Below are 12,744 nucleotides of genomic sequence, written 5' to 3'. Positions count from 1 at the left end.
TACCTGTTATTACTTTTATGTTATGTATATCATTGTTAGGTTTTCCAGGCGGAGACTAGGTTCATGAGCCCTTGGGCCACTACCGAGGAGCGGCAGTGGCAGGAGAAACACCCAAACAAGAGACAAGGCAGAACACAGTCAGTTAGATACAACCAGGACTGGAGCAGCCGGACTGAAGCTGCAGCTGAAGTAGAGCAAGCTGGAGCAGGCCAGGCAAGGCACAGTAGTAGCTTCCAGAAAACCCAACAGAGTCTTAGGTGGGCGGCAAGCAGTAAAACCAGGAAACACGCAGAGTCTTGGGCAGGCAGCAGGCAGTAAAATAAACCAGTAACATGCCGAGTCTTGGGCAGGCAGCAAGCAGTAGAATAAACCAGTAAACACGCAGAGTCTTGGGCAGGCAGCAAGCAGTAGAATAAACCAGTAACATGCCGAGTCTTGGGCAGGCAGCAAGCAGAAGAATAAACCAGGAAACAAGCAGGGCAGGTCCAAAGCAGGATAAGAAGAACAGGTAGCGCAGCAACAACACTCACCGACGAGAAGCTCATCAGATGACCTCTGTTGCCAAGGCAAAGTAGAAAGTTCCAGGTCGTTCATGAAGGCAACGTATAGGTGCTGCAAGGTTCCAAACATCTCAAGACAGTCTGGGAGGCTGGAAGATCTGGACCGGACCGGCATGACTTCTGGGACATGGAAAACAGTAAACAGACAGTCCATCGCAGCCACCAGGTCTGACCACCAGGTGGCGAGATGCATGAGAGCATGAAACAGGGGCACAAACATGACATCATTCTACTGACCCTATTTACCTAATTTCTTACACAGTAATATGTAAAATTAGGCCAAACCTCTTACATTGTTTATGATAATGCCTTTGCAACATAATGTAAGCCACATTGAGCCTGCAAATAGGTGGGAAAATGTGGGATACAAATGCAGCAAATAAATAAATAAATATAAACAGGATAGAGTCGCTTCAGAGGGCAGCTACTAAAATAGTCAGTAGTCTTCATTATAAAGCAGATGAGGACAGACTTAAAGATAATATGTATACTTTTGAAGAAAGGTGGGAGGGGGCGATATGATGGAGACATTTAAATACCTATGTGACATAAATGCACAGGAGGCAAGTCTCTTTCAATTGAAAGGAAGCTCAGGAATGAGGGGTCATAAGGTGAAGGTGAAAGGTGGTAAACTCAGAAGTAACCCGAGGAAATACTTCTTCACGGAAAGGGTGGGGAACTCAAGGAACGGCCTCCCGGTGGAGCTGGTGGAGACGAAAACTGTTTCTGAATTTATGAAAGCTTGGGACAGGTACATAGGATCTCTAAGGGAATGAAGGGGAGGGTAGATAGCTTGGATAGGGGCAGACTGGATAGGCTATATGGTCTTTGTCTGCCTTCATTTTCTGTTTCTATGCAGCTTCCTTTAGTATCCTTCAAGTTCTTGACTTCTGTATGATACCGAGGGACATTTTCAAAAGTGATGTCCAAGTTGCAATTTAGACGTCCTTGCAAAACGGCAAAATCCAGGGGCGGGGAAACCCGTATTTTGAAAACAAGGTGGACGTCCATCTTTCGTTTTGAAAATTCCGTCAGGGACGTCAAAATCCTTAAATTTGGACATCCCTAGACATAGACGTTTCTGACTTTCGGCGATTTTCGAAACCAAAGACGTCCATGTCAAAAACATCCTAATGCAAGCCATTTGGGCATGGGAGGAGCCAACATTTGTAGTGCACTGGTCCTCCTGACATGCCAGGACACCAACCGGGCACCCTAGGGGACACTGCCGTTGAGTTCATAAATTGCTCCCAGGTACATAGCTCCCTTACCTTGTGTGTTGAGCCCCCCAAAACCCACTACCCACAACTGTACACCACTACCATAGCTCTTACAGGTGAAGGGGGGCACCTAGATGTGGGTACAGTGGGTTTTGGAGGGCTTGCTGTTTCCTCCACAAATGTAACAGGTAGGGTGGGTAATGGCCTGGGTCCGCCTGTCTGAAGTGCACTGCAGTACCCACTAAAACTGCTCCTGGGACCTGCATGCGCTGTCATGGACCTGAGTATGACATCTGAGGCTGGCACGACATATTTTTAAAGATGTTTTTTGAGGGTGGAGGGGGTTAGTGACCACTAGGGGAGTAACGGGAGGTCATCACCGATGTTCTCTGGTGGTCATCTGGTCATTTCGGGCACCTTTTTGTGCCTTAGTCGTAATAAAAACACGTCCGGGTGAAAACATCCAAGTGTTCGTCAGGGACGTCCTTGTTTTTTTTCAATTATGGGTCAAGGACGTCCAAGTGTTAGGCACGCCCAAGTCACGCCTTCGCTACACCTCTGACACGCCCCCTTGAACTTTGGCCATCCTTGCAACGGAGTGCAGTTGGAGACGTCCTAAATTGGGTTTCAATTATACCGATTTGGACGTCCCTGGGAGAAGGACGTCCATCTTCCGATTTATGTAGAAAGATGGACGACCTTCTCTTTCGAAAATGAGCCCAACCATGAAACAATCTGCACTCAGATCTTCAGTCTTCAGCCAATAAAGGAATAAAAATTTAACTACTGAATACTATACAAATGAGCTTGATCTAAGCAAGTATCCCAACTCTATTCCTAATACACAGGTAATGGTCACATTCAGGGATGTCGCTGCTTATTTCTTGGAAATGGAGTGGGACATTCTAGGAGAAAGGCAGAAGGAACTGTACAAGAAGATCATCAAGGAAATTCATGGCTTCCTGATTTCACAAGGTAAATATGCTAATCTGTCACCTCCCCCACTGTTACTTTGTAGTATTCATTTATTCACTAAGGAACTGATATTTAAAATGAGAAGCCTCTGGCTGCTTAAATCTCTCTTCTGGGGCTAATTGGGCATATTCAGCAGCACTTAACAGGATAGTGTCACAGAAAATGTCTGGTTTATTTATATATTTTATTTATTAGGATTTATTTACCATCTTTTTGAAGGAATTCACTCAAGGCGGTGTACAGTAAGAATAGATCAAACATGAGCAATAGACAATAAAAATATTCAAATAACAATACAAAGTATGGCATAGTTACTACTTACAATGTCAACACAATACGTAATAGAACATTTTAACTGATAGTGTAGGGTACGAGCAAAGATGGAACATATAGTTAAGAGAGTAAGAGGAGTTAGAAAATCAGGTGACTAATTTAAAGAAAGGTGCACATGAGGCAGGGGCGTAGCCAGACCGGGATAGGGGGGCCAGAACCCAAAGTGGGGGAGCATATTTTGGCCTGCCTCCCTGCTGCCACTCCCCCCGCCACCGCTGCCAACCTCTGTTTGGCTCTAATCTTAGTTTCTGTTCATGAATAATGTAGCTGCTTCCTCATACAGACATTATTCCGACATAGCGCTACGTTTCGCCCTCTTGGCTGCATCAGGGATTCTTCAAATTCTTTCCTCCTCCAGTTTGTGGTCTTCTCAATCCCCAACATCAGCCGTCTTCTTTCACTGCTACTTGCCAGCATAAGCACTCTTCTCTCAGCCCCAGGACACATGTCAACCCCAGCATGAGGTACTTCTCCCAAATCAAACCCAGTCATCTCCCTTCTCCCATTACCAAGCACTGCCTCAGCCCCAGCATCAGACCTAACATGATGGCCCCTTCTCCCACCCTGCTGTCAGCTTCAGCTTCCTTCCCAGTCCAGTTCTCCCCTTTCCCTATTCCTTCCTCCCCGTATCCAGCATATTTCCTCTCTCTTCCCTCCCCCCTAATATGGTCCAGCATCTCCCTTCTTGCCACCCACACAACATAGTCTGATATGTCCCCTCTCCTCCACTTCATCTCCCTACTCCAGTGTGGTCCTTCATCTACCCCTCTTGACCCCCCCCCCAAAAAAAAAATAAGGCCCAGCATCTTTCATCTCATCTCCTTTTGTTTCTGTTTCCCTTCCTGAACTAACACCTACCCATCTTGCCTCTCCTCCCCCTATATTGTCCACCACCTTCTATCTACTCTCCTTCTGCCTACCATCACATGCTCTAGCATCTCCCTCTCTCTTGCTCCCTTCCCTCCCCACTCTGGTATCTTCACTCTCTTTTCCTCTATGCCACCTCTATATTCCCATATGGTAAAGCATATTCCCACACCTAGTCTAGCATATCCTGCCCCATTTAGCACCATCCCTTATTGTTCACCTCCCCCCCCCCCCCCCCCGAACATGGTCCAACATCTTCCATCTCCTCTCCTGTTCTCGATCTCCATACCCCTAGTGCTTCAGCATCTCCTTCTCTCTCTCCTCTCCCTTCAAGTCTCTTTATGCTGCACAGTGTCCCTCCACATCAACCCCGCCCTGCCCAATCCACCCACCTTCCCTCAAACTACTCCTTGCTTGCCAGGCGCCAACAGCATCGACAATAAAAAGATCAGTGCAGTCCACAGTGCCTCCAGCCTTCACGCCTAAGTACTCTATTTCTGCTGGTTCAGAGGCCCAGAGAAGAAGCTGAGGATCAAGGTCGTCCGGAAGAGTCCCGTATGTTGGCTATGATGCATCAGATGACGACAATGTTTTCTAGAATCTGTGAAAGACAGGAGGAAGAGTGGGAGAGACAGAGACGGGAGAGGAACAGTCGGGCATATCCTAGCCTTGATTCGAGGGGAGAGTATCAAAGGACCAGTCAACCCGGTAGTGCTTCTAGAATGAATACAGGAGAGGTGATTTGTTTCCGGTGCTGGGAGCTGGGCCATTTTGCGAGAGATTGCCAGAGCGAAAGAATCGTCCGCCCTGGTCCTGGTGAGAGCAGGGATAACACAGAGGAACAACCAAGTACGAGCGGGAATCCTCGTGTTGAAGGTCCCTCGAAGGGGGGTGAAACCTATGGTGCAGATGCAGAAGCATTCTGAGAGTGAGGGAATGCAGGAAGAGAAACTTCATGGTGAGCGGGTCATTGGAACCAGTCCGGTCATAATGGTGAAAATCAATGGAGTAGATACAGAATGCACGGTTGATACTGGCTCCAGCGTATTGACAATACTCGCCAGTTTTTTCTACAAGAATTTCAAGAATACTGATCGCCTGCAGGATGCCAGCCAACTAACGCTGGTGGTGGTCAATGGAACAGAACTGCCGGTTCTAGGGTACATTGATGCTGATGTGCAGTGTCTTGGACAGCTTGTTCCGGAGAGGTGTATTTTTGTGGTGAAAGATAACTTCAGAGATGGTCAGGTGGAAAGGTGTTCAGTACAGGGCATCGTTGGCATGAATGTACTGCAACACCTCGAAAGTCTGTTCAAGGATTTATCTCATTTCACGCTAGAACCGGTGAAGATTGCCAGCATCCTGTCTAAAATACCGAAGAAGTCTGTTGCAAAATCTGGTGAAGTACGGGGTATGGTGAAGTTGCAAGAGAATGTTGGGCAGATAATCCCAGTTATGTCTGAGAGAGTATTGTTAGGAAAATGCCAACAGATCCGGAAGAATGCAGATGTGGTTTTGGTGTCTGCCTCACGGAGAATTAACCTACCCGATAAAGTAATGGTTGCCAATACTCTGGTTAGACAACAGCGAGGCAGTGCATTGGTCAGAGTGATAAATGTGGGAACAAGGGATATCATGATTCCCGGAAGATGTCAAATTGCGGAGATGCAGAAAGAACCGAGTCACCGGTAGAGAAGAGTGATGATTGGGAATCAGAAATTCCAAAAGTTAAAGTGAATTGGGAAAACTTACTTCCAGATCAGGTCAGGAAGTTAAAAGACCTTTTATGGAAACATAGAGCGGCATTTTCCAGCTGTGACACGGACATCGAGTTCTCTGATCTGGTCTCCCATAAGATCAACACCGGAGATTCGTCAGCAATCAAACAGCCATTCCGGAGAGTTTCGCCCCACATTTTCGAGCAGTTTAACTCCCACGTACAAGATCTAGTAAAGCAAGGAATCTTGAAGTGAAGTTATAGTCCATGGGCTTCACCAGCCGTGGTTATAAAGAAGAAGGACGGCAGCCTCAGGTTCTGCTGTGATTACAGGAGATTAAACGTTGTCACGATTCGGGACGCCTACCCTTTTACCTGAATTGATGAGTCCTTGGATGCGCTGGGAGCGGCAAGTTGGTTTTCATCCCTGGATATGACGTCGGGCTACTTCCAGATGGGAATGTGCCCGACTGATAGAGAAAAGACAGCTGTTACCACACCTTTCGGTCTGTTTGAGTGGACTCGCATGCTGTTTGGTCTCTGTAATGCGCTGGCGAGTTTTCAGAGACTTATGGAGTCAGTCCTGAGCGAATATGTTCTCGAGATCCTCCTGTTGTACCTCGACGACATTTTGGTCTTTGCTCCAACCTTTGATGAACATCTTAGAAGACTGGGTTTGGTTCTCCAGAGAATGGAGGAGAGTGGCCTGAAGTTGAAACCTTCAAAATGCAGGTTACTTGGACGAGAAGTTTGATTCTTAGGGTACATCGTGTCAAGTGAGGGGGTGTCCGCTGACCCCGAGAAGGTGAACGCTCTGCAGAACTGGAAAATACCCTCTAGCAAGACGGAAGTACGAAGCTTCATGGGCTTCGCTAGTTTCTACAGATGGTTTGTAGAAACTTTTGCCCAGATCGCAGCCCCTTTGCATGCCTTGACCGGGAAACATGTCCAAAACCGAGCTCCTCGTCTTTCCACCTAAACCCACTTCTCCTCTTCCTCCACTTTCTATCTCAGTTGATTACACCCTCATCCTCCCCGTCCCATCTGCCCGCAACCTCGGAGTCATCTTCGACTCCTCCCTCTCCTTCTCTGCGCATATCCAACAGACTTCCAAGACCTGTCGCTTCTTCCTCGTCAACATCAGCAAAATTCGCCCTTTCCTCTCTGAGCACACCACACGAACTCTCATCCACGCTCTCATTACCTCTCGCCTTGACTACTGCAACTTACTCCTCACCGGCCTCCCACTTAGCCATCTATCCCCCCTTCAATCCGTTCAGAACGCTGCCGCACATCTTATATTCTGCCAGAGCCGATATACTCATATCACCCCTCTCCTCAAGTCACTTCACTGGCTTTCAATCAGATACCACATACAATTCAAGCTTCTACTCCTTACCTATAAATGCACCCGGTCTGCGGCTCCTCACTACCTCTCTACCCTCATCTCCCCCTATGTTCCCACCCGTAACCTCCGCTCACAGGACAGATCTCTCCTTTCAGTACCCTTCTCCACTACTGCCAACTCCAGGCTCCGCTCATTCTGCCTTGCCTCACCCTATGCCTGGAACAATCTTCCTCAACCCCTACGCCAAGCCCCCTCTCTAACCGTCTTCAAATCTCTGCTTAAAACTCACCTCTTCAATGCTGCCTTCGGCACCTAACCTTTCGAGAAATATAGTATGCCCTATCAGATTGACTCTACACTTGTCTTTTAGATTGTACACTTGTCTCCAGATTGTACACCTGTCTTTTAGATTGTAAGCTCCTTGAGCAGGGACTGTCCTTCCATGTTAAATTGTACAGCGCTGCGTAACCCTAGTAGCGCTTTAGAAATGTTAAGTAGTAGTAGTAGTAGTAGAATTTTGAGGTGGAATACAAGCCCGGAAGGAATAATGTTGTCGCTGATGCACTCTCTCGTCTGCCTGAGTACGAGGAACCAGAGAGAGAGGAAGGAGATATGGAGAAGGATTTTCTGAAGTTCCCATGTGCGCTAATTTCGGTGAAATGGGGTAAAGAAAAAGTTGGAGCTCGGAAGGAGTGCAGCAGGGTGTTTGTGGTGGAACAGATGGCCGAAATTTGGAAGATACAAAGAGAGGATAAGGTTTTGAAAGGCATTATATCCTGGTTGGAATCGAATCACCATCCTGGGGCGGAAGAGCTGGACGACTCAAGAAGAAGGTCATTGTGGAAGCACTGGACAAGGCTGCAGCTGAAAGAAGGGGTGCTGTTCCGAACTTATGAGAACTGTCGGAATGGGGCGGATATGTGGCTGTTAGTTGTACCTGAGAGTCTAAGGGAGAGGTCCTGGAGAGGTATCATGATCAAATGGGCCATTATGCAGCTGAAACAATGTTTAAGAACCTAAGGAAGGAGTTCTTCTGGGTGAACATGAAAAAGGATGTTGAGGAGTGGATACAACGTTGTAGAAGATGTTGTTTCTCTAAGGAACTCTTTCCCAGACAACGAGCGGAATTGTGCTGTTTTAATGTGATACGGCTGCAGGAAGTTTTGGCAGAGAGACAGCGGGGGATTCGAGAACGTATTGGTAATGACGGACATGTTCTCCAGGTTCACCATAGCTGTGCCGACCAGAAATCAAACGGCTCGAACGACCGCGAGGGTGTTGGTAACATGCTGGTTCGCTGTTTATGGGCCCCCAGAGAGGATACATTCGGACCAAGGACCGGCGTTCGAATCTGCTGTGATCAAAGAACTGTGCAATTGGTACGGGATCTGAAAGACCAGTACGACACCATATCACCCACAGGGGAACAGGAGGTGCGAAAGATTTAACCGCACACTTCATCAGATCTTGCGCACATTCCCCAACCAGAACAAAATTATTGTATTGTTATAATGTCAAAAGTTGTTTTGGAAAGGAAAAGTTTGGTTATGAATATATGTAAATTAACCAGGTTAGCTGGGTTGGGGAGGAGATTATATGGGGTTATAAAGAGGGTTTTGAGTTTTGCTTAAAATGGTTGGTACAGGTTGTTTGCTTGGAAGGGATATTTGAAAACTGAAGGGTGGTTATATGGGTTGTTAGGTATGATTAAGGTGAGAGGTTGAGTTATGCTGGGTGATAGTTTGTTGGTGAGTTTGGTAGATGAAGGAAGTGGATGTAAATGATTAGAATGTGGTTGAGTGAAGGTTGGAGTTCATGAATGTTGGAGTGTATGAGAATATTGAGGACAATATTCATTTTTAAGCCAGCGCGAATGTAACAAAGGGTTAATAGGGTTAATTTAAAAAAAAAATATATATATATTTTTATATATATATATATATATATATAAATACTTACCCGGGGAATCATCTTGGGGCGCAATGCCAGCTTCGAGGCCGTTAGATGGTCTTTCTGAGGTGGTTAAGGTGACAGGGCATCTGCAGGGTGGTTTGGGGGCCATTTTGAGCCATTTTTAGGTTTGGGCTGGCTGTGCTGGTGGTTTGGGGAGAGCGGAGGTAAGCTGGGAATTTTCAGGCCCATTTTGAGTTGTTTTTGGGTAGCGGAGCGCTGACTGGGGAGACAGCGCTGCGTTTTAGGAGTTCGGGGCAGAAGGAGAGAGAGAGAGAGCGGCGAAGGAGATGCTGCCTGGGGCAGTGGTGCATTTTTTATTCCCAGAGACAAATAGGCACGTCTCCGGGAGCCTAGGGGCAGCGCCGGCATCGTCGGGGCCTGTCGGAGGCCGGTGCGGTGGCTGTGGACGCTGCAGGAGGTAGTGCTGAAGTTTTTCAGTCTCCCGGGGACGCTTGGGCACGTCCCCGGGCAAGTGGATGTCCGGGAGGGTCATTGGGCCCGTTTTTGGGGCTGAAGAGGAGCGCTGCAGAAGGCAGTGATGCGGGGGAAGGCCTGCATCCCAATGAAGAAGATGGCCGGCGAGAGGAGGACGTCGCGAAGCGAGGGGGCATGTGCATGGGGTGGCGAGCCTCATGCAGAAATCGGGAACGCGCGTTTTTCCATGTAGGCCGAAGCCGGGGCCTAAATTTTGGGCCGGGCTTTGGATGTTTTTTATTTTTGCTTCCGTTTTTGTTTTCGGACGTCCAGGACCGGATCCAATGGGAGGCGTTGGGTGTGGAGAAAATCAGCAATCAGGTGAGAGGGTTTTAAACCCCAAATTTTAATTGGTTAATTTTTAAATTGTATAAATAGGTTTTTTTTATTTTTTAAAAATCAGGGATTGGTCGGATTTAATTTCTGTTTGCTGTTTTGGGTTTGGGGGGTTTTTCTTTATTTTTCTGATGGTTTAGTTTGTGAATTTTAATATTTTTAGGGCGTCTTTTGAGGGGGGGGTCCGGTTTTAAGGGGTTAGGAAAGAGTTAATTTTTTAAATTTGACGTAGTGTGTCCGGAAGGTTTTGGAATTTTTGAGGGAGGTTTTAAATTTTGGGGGAATTTTTACAGGGATTTTTGGAAGGTTGTTGTGAGGCGGGGGTTAAAAGTGGATATTTTAAAATTTAAAAAACATAGGTTAATAGAGCACAGGAAGTTTGATTTTTGGTGAAAATTTGGGATAGTTTGGTGAAAATTTGGAGGGTTTTTATTGTAATTATTGATTATCCCATTGATTCCTATGGGAATTTTCCAATTAAAATGGAGATTGAGTAGTGCTGCTCAACATTCCGCTTGTCAGCAGGAAGTTTCGGAATGTTGAGCAGGACTCGGGATTGGCTGGCTGGGTTTGGAACCCCAAGCCAAGAGTCCGTTTCCCAGGTAACAGTCAGTGAGGCAGTTGGCAGAGCGCTGGTGACTGTGGAGGTGAGAGGAAGTGTTTTTGGTGGTGTGGCTGAGGTGTGGTTTTGGAGTGGGTTTGTGGAGGTTGAAGGTGGCTGAGTTGTGAGTTTGGTGGCAGAGGAAGTATTGTATGAAGGTTGGATGCTGGAGAGAGGTGATTTATAAGAATTTTGTGATTTTTGGGTGAAATGTTATATGAGTGGAGATAGGTGGGTGTTAATGGTGAGAGGTGGTGTATATATGGTAGTGCTCTTTAGTTTAGAGATTATATAAGTAAGACTAGGGGGTATTAGCGAGGGTATTGTTATTTTAATTTTGTTAGTTAGTTGTTGCCCAATGTTTTAAAATCCAATTTTAATTAATGACATTAGTGTGTGTGTGGGGGGGGGGGGGGGGGGGGGAAACATTGGTAGGGAGTTAGGGTTTTTCTTCCTTTTGATTTGCTTAACAGTGAGGTGTAGGTACAGAGGCGACGGTCGCAAGGAAGTTCCTGAAAATATCTTGGGCCCCAATGCAAGACAGATCCCGAGCAAAATCAGCGCGAGGTGGTGGCTGCTACTGTGTGGTGCCTATTTTGCACAAACATAAAGACTAATACTTACCTGTGGTGATCACTGTTCAGAGTTCCTGCAAGATATAACAAGTGCACACAAAGTATTATTCTCTTGTGATTATATGTTTAAAATTTAAAGTTAGATAAGAATACATTTGACATTTAGGGTTATGGGAGAAATACTTATCTGATCTAAGCTGCTATTTTAGTTAAGCTGAGCAGCATCTGTAATAGAAGAAAACAAACAGGGAATTATTTACTGCTAAAAGAGATATTAATTAAGTTTTCCATTTGCTCTTAATAAAATAAATGTTAACTTTATGGTAACAACTGAACTGCATTTGTGTCTCCTTAACACAAATAGAATCCAATTTTAGTTTCTTTTCCCTGTGCACTCTTTGAGAGCGTACAGCGTGGTTAGTGAACCTGTATCACCTCCTGTGTTCTGTGGTGTAAAATCCCTACCTGGCGCGACTACAACCATCAGGGTTCGGGGGTACGCACCTACCCAACGGAACACAGAGGGGTGATTACATTACCTGGCTCCTTCTAGATCTGGTGTAGAGGCAGCGAGAAGTGCAGTGAAGCTGAGTAGTCTGTGTGCATGCACTGAGTATTCTGAAAGGCTGATGGAACTCTCAGGAGAGTGATAAACAGCTCAGGCTGGAAGTTGGGAGGGAGCTGTATTGGTGAGAACATGTTACTAGGAAAAGACTGGAAGAAAGTTGATGCTGGAGATCATCACCTGAAAGAAAAGGCGCCCACCGTTCAAGAGAGCCAGAGAGAAAACAAAGAGAATAACTAAGTGACTGAAACTATTAAAAATAGTGCACATAAGAGAAAATAGTAAAGGAAACCTGAACAATAAATGAAAGGTAACTAAAATAAAAAATAAATTTAAAAAAGTAGGGGAAAACTTACCTGTTGAGATCCTTGAAGGCCTTCTGAAATCTGAAAGATAGGAGAAAAGAAACTTTAAAGAATCTAGTGTTTTGCAAAATTGAATGTGCTTAAATGATTTATGTAAGTAATATTTGTACTCATCTGAAAATGCTCTCAATGTTTCTAGAGACTAAACTGATTTATTATGTTGCAAATCCGTAATTGAAATACATATGTTAAATTTGCAAGTTGGTAAAATTTTACTAACATTTAAATATAATTCAAATAATAAAAAATATTTTCTTGTTATTGTTAAACTCCCTGGTTGGCGTTGAGTCATTTGGGGAAACACTGTGACATATTTGGTACCATCATTGTAATACCTTGCTCCGCCACCAGGGGATTTACATTATTTTTCTGGTATAAGATCTCTTCCACTTCCATCAGGCGAGGATCACATTTCCGGTGCAACAGTTCCTCAACAGTGTACCTGAATATAATTTTGCCTTCAGTAAGGGACACGGACACTGATGCTGGATGCAAGGGTAGTGAAGAGAAAGGGAGGGGATGCTGCACATAGATGGAGGGGGAGGGAAAGAGATTGAAAAGGAGATAGATTTGAGAAGGAGGCAGGAAAATGGAAGAAAACTGAATGTGAAAAATCAGTGCCAAAGATGGACGTAGGACAGAAAGTGAAGAAAGGAGAGAATAGATATAGGCCCTGGAAACAGAGTTAAGAGTACAGACAGAGGAAGCAGAACTAGAGGCTGGGATCAACATGATTAGAAAAATAAAATCAACAGACAACAAAGGTAGGAAAATGATTTTATTTTCAATGTAGTGATCGAATATGCCAGTTTTGAGAATTTACATTGGCGATCTTTATATTTTGCACTGTTCAGG

General features: G+C 45.5%; 1 protein-coding gene across 1 annotated transcript in view; it reads left to right on the top strand.

Moving 5' to 3' along the window:
- Positions 1 to 1,156: 1,156 nt before the first annotated feature.
- The window catches only part of LOC115464378 (zinc finger protein 2 homolog), a 33,780-nt gene continuing 22,192 nt past the window's right edge, over positions 1,157 to 12,744 (top strand). Inside the window, exons 1-2 of the mRNA XM_030194764.1 lie at positions 1,157 to 1,311; positions 2,598 to 2,755. Coding sequence (XP_030050624.1) covers positions 1,157 to 1,311; positions 2,598 to 2,755 — 313 coding nt within the window. The remainder of the gene's footprint in view (positions 1,312 to 2,597; positions 2,756 to 12,744) is intronic.

The sequence above is a fragment of the Microcaecilia unicolor genome, chromosome 3 (genome assembly GCF_901765095.1).
Source record: "Microcaecilia unicolor chromosome 3, aMicUni1.1, whole genome shotgun sequence".
Taxonomy (NCBI): Eukaryota; Metazoa; Chordata; class Amphibia; order Gymnophiona; family Siphonopidae; genus Microcaecilia; species Microcaecilia unicolor.
The sequence above is the reverse complement of the archived record's forward strand: the minus strand, read 5'-3'. Positions and strand labels throughout refer to the sequence as shown.